Source organism: Fringilla coelebs (genome assembly GCF_963513975.1).
Source record: "Fringilla coelebs genome assembly, chromosome: 12".
NCBI lineage: Eukaryota > Metazoa > Chordata > Aves > Passeriformes > Fringillidae > Fringilla > Fringilla coelebs.
The window spans coordinates 10,312,361-10,334,922 of NC_140038.1; the positions used below are offsets into that span (position 1 = coordinate 10,312,361).

At 39.3% G+C, this 22,562-nt stretch overlaps 1 protein-coding gene across 5 annotated transcripts in view; it reads left to right on the plus strand.

The window, feature by feature from the left end:
* The window catches only part of ATOSA (atos homolog A), a 47,313-nt gene that overhangs the window by 21,797 nt on the left and 2,954 nt on the right, over nucleotides 1-22,562 (plus strand). For all 5 annotated transcript variants that reach the window (XM_084213354.1, XM_084213353.1, XM_084213356.1 and 2 more), the window contains 10 exons: nucleotides 8,076-8,260; nucleotides 9,079-9,281; nucleotides 9,718-9,843; nucleotides 10,112-11,957; nucleotides 12,596-12,712; nucleotides 13,472-13,545; nucleotides 14,221-14,329; nucleotides 15,038-15,196; nucleotides 17,010-17,078; nucleotides 17,922-18,121. In XM_084213354.1, coding sequence (XP_084069480.1) covers nucleotides 8,076-8,260; nucleotides 9,079-9,281; nucleotides 9,718-9,843; nucleotides 10,112-11,957; nucleotides 12,596-12,712; nucleotides 13,472-13,545; nucleotides 14,221-14,329; nucleotides 15,038-15,196; nucleotides 17,010-17,078; nucleotides 17,922-18,121 — 3,088 coding nt within the window. The remainder of the gene's footprint in view (nucleotides 1-8,075; nucleotides 8,261-9,078; nucleotides 9,282-9,717; nucleotides 9,844-10,111; nucleotides 11,958-12,595; nucleotides 12,713-13,471; nucleotides 13,546-14,220; nucleotides 14,330-15,037; nucleotides 15,197-17,009; nucleotides 17,079-17,921; nucleotides 18,122-22,562) is intronic.

Genomic DNA, 22,562 nt, shown 5'->3' on the forward strand with positions numbered 1-22,562 from the left:
AGTTGAATCTTTGTCAGGCTGGATTGTTAAACAAATTAAAATTGAATCTTATGTATGTCATCCTGCATTGTATTGTGCTTAGGGCCTGAAATAAAATTTCTGGCACACACTTTTATTTATGTACTATTAAAATGCTGTCACAGCTGGAATTTAATGCAGAGCTGCCATCAACCTGTTTAATGGGAAGGATGTCTTGGCCTGGGAGTTAGACTTCCCAATACCCAATTGCAACTGTCACATGGATGATATGCCTTCAGGAAGAGGTGAGGATTAGCTAAATAGATGTGCTTTTTCATTGCTAACACACACTGGGTTTCATTTGAAAAGAAAACAGCAGCTGTGGAGTCACTGCAGAATGATATTTACAGCTAAGGTGAAATAGAGTAAGCTGATGCAAGCCTTCAGTCCGTGTTGTCTTCAGCCATGTGGCTGCTGCTAAGCTCCTTCTTCAGTTAATGAGCAGCCATAATGAAGGTGGTGATCATCATTCCTGTCTCCAAAGTTCCCTTGGCTGGGAAAGCCTTGATGAAAGTCATCAATACCAGTGAGGGAAGCGTGGAAACAAATTATATCCATAGAAATTTTGTATTGGAAAATCTGTGTTTTAGTGTAAAAATGCTCAGTTATTTGCCAAGGAAACACCTCAGGAAGGAATTCTCACGTACTCTGTAAGCTGAAGTGTGCTCTGCTTTCTGTTTTAGGGTGACACAGGGCTCCTTCAGCTGCCCAAACTGAGCATCTGGATGGGTTTTGCATTGTGGTGCCAGTGCCTGTCAAGTTAGCCTAGGTCTGACCTCCACATTGCCCTTGCTACCCCCTGGGACTAGGGTGGAATTTAAAACAGAAATTTGTTTGCAATATAATTCTGCAAAGTTTCTATCAGCATATTTACCAGGGTAGGAAATCACTGCATTGGTGGTGAGTGAAGGCCAGGTAGAAACCTTCTATTCCCTTCCAGTTACAGCCAAGTGTCTATTCTATACTCAGCACCACACACTAATTCTAAAAAAAGAGCTGTTTTCTCCTAATTATTTTCTTTTAGAAATGAACAGAAATACCTGACAGAAATCCTTTTGCTTTGTTGGGATTTAAACTCTTGTTTTGTTCAGATAGGTGCATTGTGTCACGCAGTTTGTTCTAACACTAGCTTAGGCAGAGCATCAGCTAAACAAGGGAAAAATGTAAAAACCTAGAGATGAATTAATGGCAATTACTTGGTCTGCTCCTTTTAGGCATTTTTGTTTCATTATAACTTCGGGTTTTTTTGTGTAATCACATTTAATGTAATCACAATGTAGGAAATAGTAATAGAAAAGAAAACAGAAATTGATGTGCTCTTAAGGGCATTTGCTGAGCCAAGTCCTCTTTGCTTTCAGGACCTGTCCAGTTGTAGCATATTGGTACAAAGCCCCTTTAGTTTAGGGGTCAGCAAAAAGAAAATGTTCTCTTCCCACAACTGGCTTATTTTTAAACTGCTAACCATTGCAGCACTGATAATCTTAGAGCTTTACACTGATATTTCAGCACTTATTTACCCATGTCAGGATAGAGTGGGACAGTTGTATTTTACAATATACATGTTCTCTTGTAACTTTTCGTGAATCGGCATTTGAAATAAGCCTCAAAGTTCATGTTTTCAGGTATTGCTTTCCTTCTACTTAATGCAGATGTTGAAATTGTAATGATTAACCTACTTTACAATTTGTGTTTTCATTGTGGAGCAAAAAATGATTCAGCTGATACCATTTTTTCTTATTTCTTTTCTTTGTCCACTTAAGGGAATACAAATCCAGTTTCCCTGATCAAAATGCAAATATTGGATCTGGAATTTGGTTTAATGCCAAAAAATCAAAAGAAGCACATTAAACTGTTGTTGCTTAGATAAAAATAGAAGCTACAGTTGGACGGAGAGAAGTGACTCAGTAAGCGGCATGGTGATGGCAAAATAGGATGTCAGCCAAAACGCAGGAAGCAAGATGGGAACACCCAGATCAGTTTAACAGTCTGCATTTTACACTCCCAGAGAGCAGTAGTTTCTGAGATGACTGCAAGAAACTTAAGCTTTAAATGGATTTTATGTCTGTACTCATTAAGCTGTTTGAACCTGAAAAAGTTTTAGTAAAATGTGAATTGTAGTTTCCCCCACCCGCCCCAGCCCAGTTTTAAAACCAGTCTCTCTATTTACAGTAAAGCTGCCTCAAGATTAGCCCTGGGTGCTGTGAGAGGCATCCAGCAGGAACGTGCAGGAGATGAGCAGTGATACACACACACCCAGGGAATTAATGCAGCACTGCACTCTGCACTGCAGCTCATGGCACTGATTGATTCTTACTGCTCTGCAACTCTGGAATAACTTCATCAGCTCCACATAGCTCTGTCTTGAGTTTTAAAAATCCCCTGTAACTTACAAGGTAGTGTGTTTGGTTGGTTTTTCTGGTTATAAACTGGAATAACAACACAGAAGCAGGTGAATTTCTTCCTGTTTTATGTGAAACTAAGTAGGACTAGAGGTTTTTTTTGTTGCTTATACTGTTATTTTATTTGAATAGCAGGTATGCATCAGTTCTGATATAAATTCCTATGCTGCCATTTTCTGCCTACAGCTGAACTGCTTTGATACCCAGGTAGTGGTTCTGTTTGGCACCCTGGAAAAAGTAAGCAGACAGTAACAATAAGATGAATTGTGGTGCTGCTCTCCTCATGTTTTCACAACGACTGCCCCTGAGCTCAAAGATCTTGACCCATAAGAATGTAAGACAGTTGGCAATGCGTGTCAATCTGTATAGGATTATTCCTAAATTAAGGTAACCAGTTCACTGCATTTGCTTGAGTTTAACTAATAGCTTGTTTCTTGAAAAAAGTAGGCCATCTCATAACTTTAACTCTTGATAGCTTAAATTATACCTAAACTCCTAATATTACAAAGCTTTTGAAGCGTGTGACTTCAGATATAATTATGGGTTTGTAATATGCAGACACAACATGACTGCTCATTTAGAGAATCTTGAATTTGGGGGATTCAAGGGCAACTTTCTTTTGAAGTGAAGCACAACGTGGAATTAGTTAACCAAAGCATCCGTAGGTGTTTCTAATTCCAGAAGAGAAGCTGTTAGTCAAAGGTTTACATTGTGTTTCATTTCCTTTACAGTAGTTTCTTGAATCCCTGCCTTACTCTTAAAATGTGGAAGTACCTTTAACCTGTTTCTTGGAATAGCAAGATATAAAATTTATTCAGAGTTGATTGATTTGCAGGAAGGGCTTTTGCTGTAAGTTTTTCAATGCAGGGCACTGCCCTTACTGGGAGGTGATGGGTTCTGAGTGCTGACAGTGCAGCCACTTCTCCTCCAGTGTACCTGACTCTCCTGCCATGGCACCCTTGGACTGAAGTGTCTCCTTAGGGACTGCCTGTACTGAAAGCACTACAAAGAAATCCAAGTACTTAAGCCATGCTTTTAGTCTTTGAGAAAGAAAGGAGAGAGCAGATGTGGGCAGCCATGCCACGGTGCCCACTGGGCAAGGCAGGAGCAGGGCTTGCATCAGCTGGGAATCCCAACAGGCTACAACATGCAGTCCATATTTTGTTAAGTATTTTGCTTACTGAGTTTCAACTTTCTAAGTAAAATAGGAATGTGATTACTTTTAATCAGTGGCCTTCAAAATCCATTATGGGTGCCTAAAGATTTTCCAGGAAAAGTCTGGGCTGTTACAGAGCATATTCAAGGGCAATTATTAGTTGTTTCATGGACTCTCAAAGGAAGTAGCCCTCAATCAGTAAAGGTCAGGATTAAAGGATACTTTCAGTTGAACGAAATTGTCTTTCTTTGAAGAAAGTCTCTTTGCAAAAATTAGCTCTTTTTCTGAGAAGGACGAGTTTGGTAGACAGTTGTGATGAGCAGTGCATTATGAGAGGTTCTAGGACAATAAAATAAGCATGGACTGAGAGAGATAGTGATTGTGTCACAGCCTGGTCATGATGGGAGGGTAGCACAGGGCAGGAGAGGCTCTGCTGGGGCCTTTTCTTGCCTTGCTGTGCCCAGGCAGGACAGGGTAGCAGCTCCCAGATGCATCTTCTGGTGGCACCTGGAACACAATGGGTTACGTGATACCAAATGTCTTTGTTTCCTGGCCTAGGCCTAGAAAACAGATTAAATGCTCTTCTAAAACATGTATTTCAGGAAAACATCTTCTGTAATTACTACAGAAAAAGCTGTGATAAGAAAGGGAAGGGAGTTGGTCTGCACAAGCATGACCTAGTTGGGAACGGAGTCAGCTAAGCATAACTCAATTAACTGAAGTTTTCAGAGAGTCCTTGGGTTACAGTTAAGTGGATTTGTGAATCCCTACTAGCACATAACTAATCTTAATTGGTGTTTCAGGATGTGAGCCAATTTCAATTTTGGGGGTGGGTTCTCATTCTGTATTCCAGCGCTCATGCACCTGTGTGTAGTGGAGGTAGGAGGACAAGGATTTTAAGACTCTTTGACATTTCTGGTTAAATGGGCTTTTCTGTTTTTTGAGAAGGTGTAGAAAATCAGTCTTTGTTGAGGTTGATATGTGCAGGAGGCAAAGGAAAACAAAGTTCCAGTATTGTATATTCAGTTCTCTAGTATTGTATGCTTTGCTCTATGCACAGTAGCTTCAGTCTAAATTTAAATTTCTCTTTCTTCCTTTTAGAGTAGTCTGACACCTGCTGCTATCTCTTGTGCTCCCCTGGTCAATAACCTTTAGTTATAATGTATTGGTTAGAGGGCAGTAGTGCCTTATTACTTTAATTCTTATTTACTTATGTCAGCTAACTGGATTTTTTCTGTTTTAAGGAGAATAAACCCCAGACAGTGCAGAGATGCATATTTTAAGCTATATACTTGGCATGTTGCCATGCTAGAAATGAAGCAGAACAATAATCCTAGTTGTATAGTCAGGTTATAGGGTTGAGGCTATTCTATACACAGTATATGATGTGTGCTAGGGCTGATTCATACACAAAACCAAACAGTTACAGCACACACACAGTAAGACTTTTTTTAACTAAACACTGAGTTTGCTGTTTCTATAAATGTCATTCCACCCTTGTCCTCAATTGCATCAACTTGCATCATCTGTGTCTGTTGTATAGGAACAATTACCAGGCTTCTCAATGGGTATAGGGTTTTTTCTTTATGAAAACTCCTAGAAGTTCCTAAATGGCATATAAATCTAGTGGAGCTAAAAAAAGATATTATGCCACATGAACTTTGTAGGAAAAAATATATTTCTTGATACCTCTTGCTGATTGTGCTTTAATTTTTTTTTTTAGTCCAGATCAAATAACTGGTTGATTCCCTTGCTGACATGATTTTAAAGTACTGGCCCTGTCTTTATAATGCTGCTGCATTTCCTAGTTCAACACAGGCTTTTTAGTGATGCTATTTTTATTTTGAAGCAACGTGGTGTTTTTGTAACTGCAGCCAATATAACAATATAAATATGTCTGTTTAGCTAGTTGGGCCTTCTCTTCCATTCTTAAGGCAAGAAACTGGTTGCTTCTGAAATAATAGGTCTGATACAGGAACACAGGCAGTATTTGTAAATTGAACTTGGAAGTGAGCTTTGTCTGTTTACATAAATCAATATTGTGTATGTAATCTGATTCTTGAGTCATGATTATTTCAGAATATGTACCTGGCTTTATTCACTAGATCTTGCTTATTTACTATTCACTGGGTCTTTTATCTGAACATCTTAAACTGTCTATGCCTTGTAGTGACCTGTGACAGCTCTGTGAAGGCACTGAGCACTCTAGGTAGGCAATACAGGCTTTGGTAACGGAGGCTTTTTAATGCAAAAAAGGGGTGGGGTTTTTTTTCTACATCTAACTGCTCAGCAGAAGCACTCAGGGCATAGGATTTGTCCATTAATTTGTGTCAAGTCCAAAAGATTTTGATAACATATGGGTTATCTTCTTAAAAAGAGCTAAATAATAGAAACTCTACTGCTTCATCTGGTAAGCTGCTAATGGTATTGAAGGGCATGTCTGTTTCACTGGTACTTGCCACTTAAAATTCTCTAGTGTAAATTTTCAGGTATCACATTTTACCATGCTGATCTTGATCACACTCTCTTTGCATTTTTCTTAAAAATCATACATGTTTTTATGTATTTTAACTAAAAACAATTATTCTTTCAGATTTTTGTAGGGGTGAGTTAGTTTTGTTTAGTTTGCTAAGCATGAGGCAATTCTTGTTTAAATTAATCTTACTCCTGTTGAACACTTTCTAGATTTTTGAACTTCTGTGTCAGAGTATGCAAAATACTCCAGTAGTGGTCCTTCCTGCTGTGACTTTCTTGAAATTACCATGGCCTTTGGACATACAAAGATGAACTTAGCAAGATAATGCTGCAATCTATTTTTTTTTTTGTCTGTTGTATATCCAAATCTTTTTCAGAGTCTTCCAAATTCCATTTTCCTATTCCCAAGTATGACTTGCCTATTGTTTACCAGACTTCCAGCTGAAAAAAGTGCAGGTGCCTAATTTTGTAGGTGACTCATATCACTACCTCAGAGGCTTGTCTTCTCTGTTATTTACCATTCCTTTAATCTTTCCTGCACCCTTTATTAGATATTTTTTGCCATCCATCAGGTGAATGACCATTTTAACTTATGCCAGATGAATTAATGTATTGTTCACATGCCATATGGGATCCTCCAGGGTAATTCCTCTGTCCTCTGGCTCTTCTTCAGCAGTGGGCTGACTTTTCTTACTTACCTTGTGTAGATCCCTTCAAACAGTCTGTAAGCCCTGGGGTCCATGGTGTACAAGCCTGGGCTTGGCAAATATGTACATGCAAAAGCTAGTTGTACACACTTGATGATTTGCATATGCAGATAATTGCACGTTTAATTGGAGCTTTTGTTTCATGCATCCATTCTTGTATGCATCTCTCAAGTCTGCCAGTGCAGTGTTTGCCAAATGATCTGCTATTAGGGGACCAAGACAAAAAAGACTTCTGAAAGGTATTTTATACATGATAATTGAAACGTGAATAGAAATTAACTCTCTCCCTGTGGCAGTTTTGGTGGATGACATAGGACATTTAAGCTAAAATTGCTGAGATGTCAGGTGCTTTTGTTCCCCTAAAGCATCAAAATAAAGGTAAAGAGCTGCTGACAGCCCTGCCTCCACCTGCTTTTCTTTGCTGCTCTTAAAATAGACTTTGAAGGTAATGTATTTTAGCTTTCATGGAAAAGAGAGTTTTCTGTAACCTCTTCAGCAATTAAATAATTTTGAAACTTGAAGTGTTTTGAAGCAGTGAGGGGAACGACATGATCTGGTTGTACTTAAATCTGTTCGAATGATGGGTGACATCCTCGTGATGAGGGAGGAGGAGGAGGAGAAGGGTGCTCTATAAAACACCATAAAATGGTGCCTCTTAACTCTGTGGGGACTGAGTGTGCCAGGGCTCTTCATGAAGAGCAATGCCAGCTGCTGCTTTGTCTGCAGAGACTTGTTGAGTTTTCATTCTTTCACAAGTTTAGACTGACCATGGTACAAAACAATGAATAGTCTGTATGTTTCTTCAGAACATTTCCTATGTGTTAGTGGTAACTAAAAATGGACCTCTGAAGTAAGCCTTGCTCTCAGCAGGAGGGATTTGCAATAAAAGTCTTAAAGAACATTGTGTCCCACTTTTTCCATAATAGAAGTAAATATTTCTTTTTCTTCTTTCTTCAATTTTTAATCTACTTTCTGATATATTGTGGCTTCTTATTCCATCTGTCAGATGATAATAACAATGCCAAGTCATACTGTCATTAGACTTCTCCCACAAGAGCCCAGGAAACCTTTTGTCTTCCAGAAAAGCTGTAGAAAAACAAAGTTCTTTGTTTGTGGTGACAACATTATGAGATGAGGAGAATTGTTTTGTGGTGCTGGAGTGGGGAACAGTGGGTTTTATGGGGAGTGCAGCCAGTCTGACACAAAGATCCGTTTCCCATAGCCCACTCTCATTTCAAGTGTAATTGAAACAAACTGCAGGGTCAGCCAACAGTCGTTATCCAGCAAATGTCATTAATTTTTGTCTTTTTGAAATGGCAGATACTTTGGATGAATACTTTGAGTATGAAGCTGAGGAGTTCCTGGTCTCCCTGGCCCTGCTGATCACTGAGGGCCGGACACCAGAGTACTCCATCAAGGGCAGGACAGAGGGCTTTCACTGCCCACCAGCACAGTCGAGTCAGCCACCAACAACTAAGCATGAATGCAGCGACAAACTGGCTCAGGTATGGCGGTGGTACTCATTTCATGTCACAAATCCTTGCTCCTGTGGTTAAAGTCAGCCAAGAACCCCACAGTGGATTCACAGTTCAGCATGAGTAACAATGGCTTTCTGGTAGTCCTTCATTGAAATGAGTATGTAATTCAGTATCCTGCTAATAATAGATCTGTCCTTAAAATGAGAGATCATTAAGCCTTTTATCCTTGAACATGAAGTTCTGCATGACTACCTGAATGCCTGTTTGAATCTTTATTATGCAAATGACAAGCACTATACTTAGTATTCTTGGTCTGGGGTTTCTTTTGAGAAAATGTAGGCTGACTTGCCTAACTTTTTGCTTTTCCAGGTGTTCTGGAAAAGTTAGTGATCCAAAAAACACAAGCACATCAAATCTAGCCAGGCTGTTTGGGAGTAAGGTTGGAGCATCCCATCTCTCAAGTAAAAGTTCTCAAGTACTGTGGGAATTTAAGTTATATTCATGCAGAAGTTAGCTCCAAGACACAGAATTTATAAAGATACTGCTTGAGTCTGTCTACCCAAGAGGGTGCCTTGTGGAGAGAGAACTACAAGGTAGCAAAGTGCAGTGGTTGGGGAAATGCATTTTTACAAGCTTTTTAAAGAAAGCTGCTCAAATGGCAACTGTAAAGGAGGTGTTAATTATGTTTTCATTTAGTATCTCTGGAATTTTATTTCTGATTTGATAAAACCAAACAGAATTTGACCCTTATCCTTCTCTAGTATTTTAGAATGTGCTTTTAAATTACATTTAAATCTGGCTAGTATTTTATGGCTTGTGTGTGTTGACATTTTGCTTTCCCTCAGTGTCGTCAGGCCAGGCGAACCAGATCTGAGGTTATGCTTCTGTGGAAGAACAATATTCCAATCATGGTAGAAGTGATGCTACTTCCAGACTGTTGCTATAGTGATGAAGGGCCCACCACAGAGGGGAATGATTTAAATGATCCTGCAATCAAACAAGATGCATTGCTGTTAGAAAGGTGGATTTTGGAGCCAGTTCCTCGACAGTAAGTTGGATATGAGGATTAGTTGATAATTGCAAGAATCTTGTCATATTATAGTCCTTAAAGTAATCAATTAGTGTTTTTGAACTGGCTCTTTGCCATGAGGACTGATCTAAGAAACCACTGTTTGCTAGTGAAATTGAAGCATTTCAATTTTAGTCATCTTATACTCAAAATTTCTTCAGTGTCCATTGTGCAGTGCAGAGTATGAAATGATCCTGGCTGCAAATGGTAACATGGAACATTTGTTATGTCAATCTTTTTTCCATGTGTATAAAAACAAATCAGGCTCTGGAATCTTCAAAATGTTTGAGGAGTTTTTGCTTTGCTTGATTAAGCTGTATTTTATTTTCTGACCGAAGATCTGACAATGTTCTAGTTCTAATAGGTCTCTGAATATTCTTGCCAATACTCATGTGTTTGTCTTTAAATACCATAGGAGTGGAGATCGATTTATTGAAGAGAAGACCCTTTTACTGGCAGTTCGCTCCTTTGTTTTCTTCTCTCAGCTGAGCGCGTGGCTGAGTGTTTCACATGGTGCTGTTCCCCGAAACATCCTGTACAGGTACGCCTGCAGTGGAAAAAAACTGGTTTGCTGTTTGCAGAGTGCTGCAGCTTGTCTTAAAATCATTCTTCTCTCCTGTTTCCTGCTTGCTTTTAGAAGGCGCTATGTTGTTGGCCCAGTACTTTGGCAGTTCTATAGGATTTGTGTACTGTGCAAAGTACAGCAGTTCCTGATGTTTCTAGTGCTTTTTCTTAGATATTTGTTACAAAGTAGATAATTTAAAACTTTTCATTTAGCTATTTTTGTAAGTGCTTTGGTGTTGTTTCAGGGTGAGCGCTGCAGATGTGGACTTGCAATGGACGTTCTCCCAGCCACCCACTGAGCATGTCTTTCCTGTTCCTAACGTTTCTCACAATGTGGCCTTGAGGGTCAGCGTCCAGTCCCTGCCCAGGCAATCCAACTACCCAGTTCTGACCTGTAGTATTCACACCAACCTTAGCTTTTATGAAAAGCAAATGCAAGAGCGTAAGTTCCATCAGCGCGGCGATGCCAGCGCTGCTCAGCAATGCAGCACTTCCAGTCCACTGCGTTTTCGTGGGAAGCAGACGTGGGCAATGACACCTGAAGGCCTACTTAATGGAAAAAAGATGCCTGAATTTACCCCATCTTTTAGAAATTTAAAACTTTATCCATCTACCAGACTTGGATCTGACTTTGGGGCGTCGCAGTCTAAAGTTCAGTGCTATAATGCCACAGCAGATAAGACACAGTCTCATGAAACACCGGTCAGAACTTTTAAATCCTACTCTCTGGTCGATTCCCGTGTTACAAATAGTCATTGCTCTCATCAGCCCACAGGAGAAACCAATCCTTTGATAGGCTCTTTACTTCAAGAGCGACAAGAAGTCATTGCAAGGATCGCTCAGCACTTGATTCACTGTGATCCAGCTACTTCACCAGTTGTTGCTGGGCGTCCATTCACCACACATGAAAACATCTCAGCTCCACCAAAAGCTTTTCGGAGCACTTTCGAAGAGGAAAAGTTGCCAAGGAAAAGCAAGGAAAGCTCCCCTGTTCCTGCTGCCAACTTAGACAATGCAATACAGGAGGATGGTGATGAAGGCAAAACTAGGGCAGTGCCAGAGGTCACCCTGCTCGATGCCCGTGTTCCAGGGAACCACTGTGGCCGTCAGTCGGCAGGGGAGGGTAACCCCCTGATTGATTCCCTGCTCCAGGAGCGGCAGGAGGTGATAGCAAGGATTGCCCAGCACCTGATCCATTGTGATCCAGCCACTTCCCACGTTGCCGGACGTCCATTCAAAGTGCATGAGGCTAGTCCAGTCACGTCAAAAATTTTCCGAAGCACGTATGAAGATGAAAATTTGCTGAAGAAAGGCAAGGAACCATCTTCTGTTTCTTCTGCTAAATCAAAATTTTCTTTGTTAGAAGACAGCAGTAAATCGGGGACAAAGACGCCTGATACTCCTCTCAGTCCTTCTAGGTTTGATGGTGAATTGAAGACTTCTCTAAAAGTCCAAGCAAGAAGAAAATTGGTTTTAGCAAAACCCAGTGAAGCTGTCCAAAATTCATTTCATCAGACTTCAAATAAAACTTCTCATGCATTTAGTAGTATTCACATATCATCATCATGTATTAAAGAAAACAGATCTGAAATTCCGGATAAATTGGAAATACATTCTGGTTATGCACAGAAAGACCAGATAACCAATAGAATTAAACAGGGTTCAAATTCCAGCAGCATCGATGAACAGATTTGCACAAATAAACTTAAAGAAAGAACAGTTGTTAGTGAGAACAATGGCACAGACAGTTTTAATAATTTACAGATAGAAAAATGCAGAATACTTGAAGGTACAAAAAAAGCAACTGTGATCCCAGTATCTGACTCTTTGCACAAAAATGAGCTCAAGTGTTTCGATAGAGACTCCAAAAAACCAATTATTTATGAGCAAAATACACAACTTGTTAGTATTGAAAACTATTTAAATAAAGACCATGACAGTTTCAAAACCAAAACCAAACAAGATAAAACAAAAACTGCATATGATGAGAATGAAGACCCAACTGGCCTTGATTTTCAAAGCACTTCTCAGAAGAAACCTGCAGAAGACAATGTGGTTAAGTGTGAGCGGCAGAAGAACCCAGACGTACAGGTAAGTACATTTGGAGACAACAATTCCTCTGGCTGCCCCTTGTCACACAGCTTGTACCCTCTGTCTGCTAGGGGCCAGCATGAAGGGGAGTGTCAGCCTGACCCTGCAGGTAGCAGTGTACTACCATTGTAATCTTGGCCTGAAGTAACTCAGGAAGAATTTCTTCATGGAAAGGGTTAAGCATGGGAATGGACTGCCCAGGTGATGGAGTCACCATCCCTGGAAGTGTTCAAGAAACTATTTAGTGCCGTGGCCTAGCTGAAAAGGTGACCTGTCAAATGATGCTGTGTGATGGGGTAACTTGGCCGGTGGTCCCTCCCCTAAACTTCATCAGTTTAACATGGAGAAGGACTAACTGTCCTATTCCCCTGGTGGTGACAGAGTGATGAATGACTGTTTCCATGGGCAGGGAGGCACCCTGGTTTATAGAAATGCACCCATCTGGGTATGGAATGTATCTGTTAGGGGCAGTCTGTGTAGCTTGAGTCAAGGGGAATTTCTGCTGAATTTCATCTCATGCTAGTGTGATGTAGATCCATCTGGCTCAGGAGTCTTCTCCCTTATAGCAAATGAGCGTTTCCATGATAGGTCACTGAAATATCCCACTGATAAGCTCAGTAAATTTGTTTTGCTGGCAGAAAGCACCGCCTCTAAAACACACAAATACGTGGCGGAAACACAATTGTCGATCCCTGGATGGAACTTCAACCAAGGCTTTTCATCCCAGAACTGGACTGCCTCTGCTTTCGAGTCCTGTAAGTTATTCTTGAAATTCTTTTAGCTGAGAAAGGGACTGTTTGTTCTTCTGATGTTTGTGCATGGCACAAAATTTGACAAAATACCTAGGTGAGTTGTGTGTGTTTACTTTGTGTCACAGTGATACTCTTGTGAGTGGAAATTAATGCTTAAAGGAGAGTTAGCTTGTAAATTAGGCTGAACAATAATTTTGGAAAAGAAAATATTAAAGGCATAGTTGTTGAGATCATATCAAGATTAACAAAAGGTGGCATTAAATTGAAAAAAATGATGGAGACAATGCTTTGGTGCTATTTTAGAGCACAAGAGAAAGCCTTTGAAGATCAATGTTTTAAGTGTAAGTTAACATTTTGTCATGTAGGAGGTTTTGTGTTCCTTTTTAACACCTGATTGCCCTTTATTCCAAAGCCTTTGTTTGTAATCAACACGTGGTATGCTTTATTCTTCATTGCCTGGAAAGGCTGTCGTATTTTCAGGGAAATTGGATGGAAATTGTTACAGCCTGTTTATTAGTAATGTTCTGTCCTGTTCCAAAGAGACATCAGCTTCCTGAATGTCTTTATTGAAATGCTTCCTGTTAATCATTAATGATCCTAGAACTTTCTTCACTAAGTTTAAAATGTATAGGAATTACATTCTCTGCTCTGTTATTGTAATTTTATAATGTCATGAAAATTCTTGGCAAAATGTGCTTACTTGGCAAAATTGTCTGTGGTAGCAGTTCAGTTTTCAAATTAACATCTTCTTTCCTTGTTGAGGTTCCTCAAAGGAAAACACAGTCTGGGTGCTTTGATCTGGATTCATCATTGTTGAAATGTCTGTCTGCAAGAAGGTATGTTTTATTTACCAGAAACATTGAGATTTTTGAGGGAGCTGCCCTGGGAGTTTCCAGGTTAGCACAGCTCTGGGATATAGCCATGGAATGAGAGCTGCTGGCAGAATGAATTCTGTCCCATGCCGGGGTAGATATGCTGTCAGATACACTTGAGTTTTCAGACAGAAAAGCTAGTAATTCTTGATTCTCCTTCAAACCAATGTTATTTTTGTGTTGTATTTTTTTCTTAGTGTTGAACATGTTAAGCTCACTTGTTCAGAGAGCCAGACTTTTAAAAAGGGTAAATCATGACCCTTCATACATTAATATATGTAACATAAACAGTTTTTGGTATGGTAGTTTGATGTTGGAAATATGAGATATATCTCAGAATATGAGATAAAAGTACCAACATACAAGAGAAAATAATATGATATTTTGATTCCTGCAAATGGAGCTAAAGAAAAAAAAATTATTGTCTTTATCCCTTGTAATCTAAAGCTGGTAAAAATAGTTTTTCAGTTAACTAGAAAATGTTCTGCTGAAGTATTAATAGGCAATATTCAACTGTTACTTCTTTAGGACAACATTTTGTAGTACAGTAAGTAAATGATTCTTTCTAGAGCTGTTTATACTCAGAAGACAAAAGCAAATGTGTTTATCCTTTATATTTATTCTGTCTTTTTTTAATAGCCCACAACAATGTATAAACAAAGACAGTGATCCAGACAACCATGGGAAACCATTTCTAAGTTCTAGTGCTCCCCCAGTAACAAGTCTGAGCCTTCTGGGAAACTTTGAGGTATTGCATATTCTCTAGAATTCTTGTGGTATTTTTAATACTCTTCTGTACTGCTTTTAAAAGTATATTACTGTGAGCAATTCCAGCATTATTAGAATGTAAAAGTTCTTTACTGAATTGAATAAAATTTGTTTTCATTTCCAGCTGTAAAGGCACTTATTTCATGCCCCAGACATCTTCTGTCTCAGAGAATCAAATACAATGAGTTGCTTAAGCTTTTGTTTCCCACTACGGTCAAGTTAGAAGATGTTCTGTTGCCATAAATGAAATTTAATAACCTGTAATTGTTCAGGTTTATAATGTACTTACCTGGAAAAAAGGATTTACATTTTCACTCTTAAAGTCTACTTAGTATGTTACAAAAGCTGGATTAAATCAGTGTGTTAAACAGAATGTGTTTGAAGTGTAGGCTCCAACTCTTCACTTCATATAGCTTATCCAATAGCAGCAACTATTAGCCAGTGCATTAACAGGTTATATTGTACTGTCTTGTGAAATAGGGTTGAATTTGTTGGGGAAGGTTGCATAATCTAGGTTAATTTATTTTTTTCAGATAGTATATGTTGAAAATCAAGCATAGATGCTGCTGCAATAAAGTTCTCTGTGAGCTTTTGCACTTGTTTCCTGATTACAGAATTTATGACAGAAGTTATGCTTTGTGTTATTTGAGGTGTTCCCAAGCTAAGCTGTGTGTGCTTTGTTTTTCAGGAATCTGTCCTGAATTTCCGCCTGGACCCGCTGGGTGTCGTGGAGGGTTTCACAGCAGAGGTGGGAGCAAGTGGAGTCTTTTGTCCCACGCACATGACTCTGCCAGTTGAAGTGTCATTCTACAGCGTTTCAGATGACAATGCTCCCTCTCCTTACATGGTAAATGTGTGGTTGGATTTATTTTAAATAAGTTCTGATATGTGGAGGTGAAGAGCAAGAGCTTGGTGAGTAGAGGGTTCAGAAAGTAAAGATTCGCAGGGATCTGGCTTATTTTCAACTGCCTATGACAGAGTTCTCCTGTCCCTCTTCCTTTCCCTAACTAGTGCTTTTCCTTCTACTTCTCTGCCCCACCATGCAGCTGTTCTCATCTTGGGATGTTGAATGTATTTGTCTCCCCCCACACTGCAGTGATCAACCCTCAACATCTCTTTTTATCCATCTAACTTAAAATAGCAGTGAGGCAATAGCTGGATTTAACAGGATACATTTTGTTGTCCCAACAAGCAGTTGCTCTGGGCAACTAACAACCTTGCAGAGTGGCTTAGGTGCAGGCCAAGGGGCTGATGGAGACCTTAGACTTGGGAGTTACTCAGCCCTTTCCTTTAAAGCAGGTACTGCCTGGGCTGTGGTGGCGCTCGGCACCCTCACAGGCTGCATGGTTTGCTGATGTTTGCAGCCATGCAGTGTTTGTGTTCTCAGTCTCTGGTGCTAATTCTGTTCCACATGGGCTTTGCATGTCTAAAAGTGCTCCTCTGTAAAAAGAAAATGGTCTCTTGTATGCTGGCATTGAATCAGAAGCTGGATTTGTTCTGAATGCCTGTTAAGGAACCTTAATTTTACATAGATGACAGGTCCAATTTTTAGAGATTTTCATATGTGTTCGTTTGTCTAATATACAGTAAAGGGTTTGTATAAATGTGGAAGTCAAGCAATGAGCATCTGAGTATTCCAGTATTTAGATTTAAATTTTAAATTCATAGCAGTTACCATTTCTGACCTTCTGTTTTGGAAAGTATTAAAAAAATGAAATTGCTTAGAGCTTAAGTAATAGCTTTGAGTTTAAACTTGTATGTTTTAACCACTGCAAAAAGTTATCTATTCTTTTGCTTTCATCTTTCTAGAATATTTAATGTGATTTTCTAGGAGGTGAAGGGGTCTCGTGTTCCTCAAATGGTTAAAAGTAGCATTGCTTATTTTCCTAGCTGGGTTTCATTGTTTCAGGCTTTTCCACACGCTATTTCCAAATATGCTATTATGGCTGAGTCTCCCAGGATTAATACAGCATTTGTGTAGTGCCTCCATCATCAGAAACATTGTTTCTGTTTGTATAGCTAGTTTCTCTGCTGCGGGGTCTGTTTCTGGTTGTTGTTTGGTGTGGGTTTTTGAAGTCCTGTGCGGCCCTGGTGCCCTGCAGGGTGCCCAGACGTGTGGCAGTGCCCCCAGCATGGCCTCGGCAGTCACAGCGCCTGTGGGGCACCCGGGGCTGCTCTGTGCATCACAGCTGGTACAAAAGCAGATGTCATCCTTCCTAAGGTTTGGATTAGAATGGAAGATTAAGTGCATCTGCTGCCTTTGAAAAGCAAAAATGAGTTCTGTGAGATTTGGAGTATTATTGGTGCAATTGTAGATGATATAGAAATGGAAAGGAGGGAACAAATGTTTCGTTTTAACCTCCCAGCTGCTTTGAAAAGAAAGCTCTGTTTTGTCCTAGCTCCCTGATGTGGAGAAGATGTGGAAACTTGAATCTTGTTTCAAGAGGAGAATGTACCTCTTATTACACAGCTTTTAATGGTCTGCCAAAGTATCTTTAGCCCCTTACTGTTGATTTTTTAACTGCATTGTTTAAATGTATTGCCTTCTCTATTTTTACTTTTTATAAATTACTGATGATGTTTCAAATTAATGCAATTACATGACTAGAACATTTTGTTTGTTTATCTCTGTGACCTAAATATGGGTTTTGTTTTTGTAGGGTGTAATTACTTTAGAGTCCCTTGGTAAAAGGGGTTATCGGGTACCGCCTTCAGGAACAATACAAGTGGTACGTACTCAGCACATAAGGGGGCCTTGAAACCACTACTGTCCAGAAAGTCATGCAGAGATGAGTTTATTGGAGATGAGCATGAAGCCAGCAGTGGAAATGTGCATCTCTGTAGGTCATGTAGTAATTCAAAGTAGAAATCTGTGTGGGACAAAAAAAGATTCCCAATCTTTGAACACTTCTGTGCTCGGAGGAGTCTTACAATCAGTTCCAGGAGATTTGAAATACCTGGGGACACTGTGGCTTTAAAAAGCGATGGGGAAGTAATTAGGGCACAGTCCAAATCCTGAAATTCTTCTAAAGCAATTAAGATTGAATAATTGTATCTACTTTTTGTAATATTTTAACTCCACCTTTACTTTTGTAATAAAAAGTAAATCACAGTCATTGCTTAGAACCAGTGAACTGACTCTTTCTTTTAAGAACCCAGTCCGAGATAACACATTCATAATTTCAGGTTTAAACGCGGAGCCCACCACTGTGCTTCCTGCGAGTGTATTGTGTCTGGAAAACAGTGTAGACAAAAAGCTGACTGGAAAAATAAACAAAAACGGGGATGCTGATTAGCAAAGTAAGAGTAGTCATATACTAGTGTTTCATTCAGATTAGATTGTGTTTAGCATTATAATTATAATATAATTAAAATGGGAATTGCTGGTAGCTGAAGTGTTGAAAACCAGAAAGGCTTCACAATGTCTTTATATAAACGTTTCTGTATGGCACAGAAACAAAGTGCATAGATAACTATTTTGACGGATAGAGTTTGGGTTGGATTTATTGTTCTTTTAAAAAAAAATTTTGTCATCTCTAAAGAGTATTGTCTTGAACTGTTTGTCTTTTCAGACCTTATTTAACCCTAACAAAACTGTGGTGAAGATGTTTGTGGTGATCTATGACTTGAGAGAAATGCCAGCTAATCATCAAACATTCCTACGGCAAAGAACTTTTTCTGTTCCTGTGAGACGAGAAATCAAGCGAACTGTCAATAAAGAAAACAGTCACCAGACTGAAGAAAGGCTACTACGCTACCTCATACATCTGAGGTAAGCTCCTTCAAGTTCAAACACCAAAACAAAACAAAAAACCCCCAACAAACCCAAGCCAAAACCACAAAAAAGCATCTGCCAAAATTTAACTCATAATTTCTTTCCCAGCCAGCCTTTCTGTATACAGAAATAAGAAAGAATGAAAAGAAAAAAAATTAAAAAAAAAAAAAAAAAAGAATGCTAACTTGGTCTTTAAACTAGACAGTAGAGGAAAAAGAGGTAATAAATAATTTGGGTTGTCCTTGGGAGAAGCAAAGTTGAAATATAACATAAAACTCTCTCTTGGCATTAAAGTATTTTGTAGAGCATTATAAAGCTTAAACCTTTTCTTAGCAAGAGAGAAATTGTTCTGGCTGAATCGATGCACTTTTTTTGAGGTTACAGGAAATAGTGAAAGTGGATGTTATATGGGCAAAAGCCAAAACTAAGGATCACTGAAGGGAAGGTGGGCTTCATACATGCCTGGTGTGCTTCAAATGTGCCTCTTCACCAGAATAGCTTGTAACATGAAAAATGGTCTGAGCTACTCCTAAAAATATAGTGTTTAGTGGCAAAAATGTAAATGCCTGTTTCATGATGCAATACTGGTGATGATGCCTTTCACTTTATAAAATATTCACTCAATCTTCCTTAAATGATTTACAAAGCACTGCTTGGAACTAGACACTGGGCTGCTGCTCTTGAGGTGTTCTGGAAACTGCAGTTGGAAACAAAAGCGAATGATGGATATACTCTGTCCTCCTGCAGTTTGCAGACTTTTTGTGTGTGTTTTTGTAGTAAGAAATGTCTGTACACACAGACCCAGGGCTTTCACTGCAGCACTTGGAAACCACCAGAAGCTGACATTCTGAAGTGAGCAAGCAGAACAAAATCAAACATCTTACACTTCTCTATTGTTTTACAGTTATTTCTGGTGCATATTATTTTTCTTATTTAGTCTGTTGATTTCTATCCAACAGACTTTTCAAACACAACCTTGTCTAGAACAGTGATTCTAAGCCAGACTCTCCCATTAAATGGAAGTTGACAGTCATAAAAAGTGTGTTGGTTTACTGGAGTGTGAAAATCGTGTCATGAGAAGGCTGTTGAACAGTGTTTTCATTCTGAAATTCAGCCTGGATTGAATTTCAGCCTTTCAGGCCATACTAACTTGCAAGGTCTAACCTCACCACCTTCTAAAATTGATCTTTTGGGGCAAATTCTGAAAAAGTGTGTAGCCTCAGTAGAAGGCTCTGTTCAGGTGTAATGTTGTTCTGCCTGTGCAGAGGAACTGGGGACAGGCCTTGGCTGCAGTGGTGGGTGAAATCTGTGGCCAGCTGGCTCTGGCATACCTACATGAAGAGTAGTGGTCTTGTGTCCCCTTTCAGTTTCTACTTTAATGTTTGTAAATTTCTTGTTGACAGAACCAGGAATTACCTTTATTGAAAGGCAAACCTGCTTTCTGTTCTTTCATCTGTTACAGCTAGAAGTCTTTTTTAAGTGCTTCCTATTTCTGATATCTGCTGAGAGACAGAAATGTTGCAGTTCTGATACTTCTTGTTTTGAAATATCTGTAGAATCCAGCTCAGCTTTCAGACCTCTGGTAGGGATCAGTTCATGGGTTTATGATGGGTAATTGGAAATGCATCCATTTCTGATGGGAAAACCAAAATCATAATTATGATGCTGAGCTGCTTACTTTGGAAAGTGAATAACTACAGATATGCCACAAGTTTTTTCTTCATTTATAAGCCCAAGCTTCGGGTCCTTTCTCATAATGTAAGAATGGCAGAATTCCTTCAAATATTAAAGTAGCTTATGTTGATCTGTCTTGTGGTTTATTATACTGGGCACTTATGGTCTTACAAAAGCCTCAGTTGTCCATTTAGTAGCCTTCTTTACTAAAGATGGATTTTAATTAGGAGGGCTTAAAAAATCTTAATATATTAGTTTGTGTAAGTTGGTTTTAAAGCTTCATTTTTAAAGGCAGGAAGGTTTCCTCAAGCCTACTTTACTGAAAAGTTATGCAAACCTAAAAAGTTCTAACTATTCAGATTTCTTTTTGTTTGTAGCTCAAGTTGACTTAGAACAGCCTTTCAGTTTTAGTTGCAGTAGTCATTGAGCACAAGCATCTTAGGCTTACGTATTGAAAGTTTGTTTAAAAAAACAAATGAAGTCACCACCAGTGAGCTGCATTGTGGTTACATCTGCTTGCAGGCCTTAATCACAGTTGTCAGCACTCACATTATGAAAGCTCCTTTTCAAGTGGTAATTCAGCAAAAATGCTTGCATAGGTCTGCAGCTTAACATTGGCGGCCAGATTTTCTACAACAGTCTTTAAAGTGTCAGATTTATTGTGTGAGCAGCTTCTGCATGCAGTTCTGTATGGCTGAGGCTCTGTTCAATATGCCATCAGACTGTACTTGTACCCACAGCTACAGGATTGAGACACCAAATGCAGCTTGCACACACGGCAGAGCTTTATTCGTTATTAAAAACCCCCAAGAGTCGCACCTGCAGTTTAAGTTGGTTTTTGAAGATGCTTTAGGGATAAATTTTTTGTTGCATGTGAAGCAATGACTTTTTGTCCTGTAATTAAATCTACTTGAGCGTAAGAGCTGTGAGCTCAGCTCTGCTTGTGCCTCGTTTCTGCCTGGCGTTGTGGGGATGATGACCATCTGTGGGTTTCTAGGTCACGTTCTGGCACCCTTGTAAAAAGTAATTAAACAGCTAACCTGCCCACAGCTCAGCATTTTTCAAGATTTTAAAGCTTGGTCAACAGCCTTAGTTACTGACACAATGCCAGGAATTGCATGGAGCATAGTTGCTATTGCTTAACAGCTAAACAGGGGTTGTTACTGAGGGCTCAGTGGAGGGTAAGCCTGAAACTGGTTGTTAAAAGTAGTGATTCCTCAAGGTGTTGAGAAACTTTTTTAAAAATACTGTCCTAATGTGATATACACTTTTATTGGTGGAAGCTGAAGATACCTGCTATTACTGATTTATTAGCTGCTTTTGATCTTTCTGGTCTCTCAGCATTCTTTCTTATCTAGAAATTGTTATCCTTGTCCTAATGCTTTTACTTACAGATTTTATGGGTTGTGTTGTATAGTCTTTTTCACTTACAAAACACATCTTGTACATATGTTTTCATGATGATCCTGCTTTTCAGGATTATTCTGTTTCCATGAATTACTGTGTTCTTTGTGAGTTGTGATGGCCTATAAAATACGTATAGGGACTTTGTGCTTGTATTTGTCATTTCTTCAGTAAAGTTCCTCTGCCAGATGCTTTCTAGCATCTGATATTTGTGTGTTTAATTATTCCTGTATTTGTCTGTTGTTACTGTTCCTAGGACACCATCTGTCAGAGACCTTGGTTGTGTTGGGATTTTTAAATTTCTTTACACAAAACTATTGGAGCTGCCTCAGCTCCAGAGTCACTCCCATGCTGGCCACTCCATCACCACCCTGCAAGGATGTAGGGAACACTTGTCTCGATTATTCCACTGTATTTGCATGTATAAAAAACAACATTTCTAAATCCCAATTACAAGGGTAGACCTATCTAAAAGAAAAAAAAAATAGCTAAGGGATGCAGAGATGAGAAGAATCCCTTGAACTTTGCTGCTGTCTCACACTTACGCTTCTTCCATCTTTCTGAAATGTCATGCTCAGAAAAGTCATGTTGCAGGGAACCACTATTTACTGAGCAAAGGGAGTCTTGCAGGATTATCACTCATAGAAAAGAGCAAGCTTGAGAAATTTAAAAATAGATCATGCTAATAATTCTTTTGAAAGATGCATGTGTAAAATGGGAGTTGAGATCTGTTTTGTGATGGTGCTTTGATAACTAGATCTGTAGAAATTAATTTCAATCATACTTTTGCTGCAATAGACCTTTCACTAAATTTTTTCCTTTTAAAATGTGTTATGAGCTAGATTCTGAGTTAACTGTTTGTGGTGTTTGCTTTGTCCCTTATCTCTTTCACTCTTCCTTGTGCTCTCCTCCACGGTCTTCTCTTAGGGTAGTGTCTTCTCCCTTTTGCCTATCAGGTGAAGGGCTTTCACACTGCCAGCACCGAGCAAATAACTAGTGATGGATGAGATCTCTGTGGGAGCCAGTAGGAGCATTCTGCTGGACCCTGCTGCATTTAATGTCCTTGACAGCTGTATCTAGGAGAACAGAGTTTGCCTTTGTCTGGCTGTGGGGATGACTCCAGGCTATTCTGCACCACTCCTCTGAACAGAACAGTGCCACAGAATCCATTTCTGCACCCTGCCTTCCTCAGATGATGAAGCCATGGTGGATCTTCTTGTCTTTCTCCTACTGCCCAGAATTTCAATCCAATTATGAATAGGTTTATTCTAGAGATACTGCTTTTGCTTCAATGGGCTCAATACGTAAAAGCCTATTAAAAGTCTGTGCAAATTGTAATACATGATGACACAGCATGCAC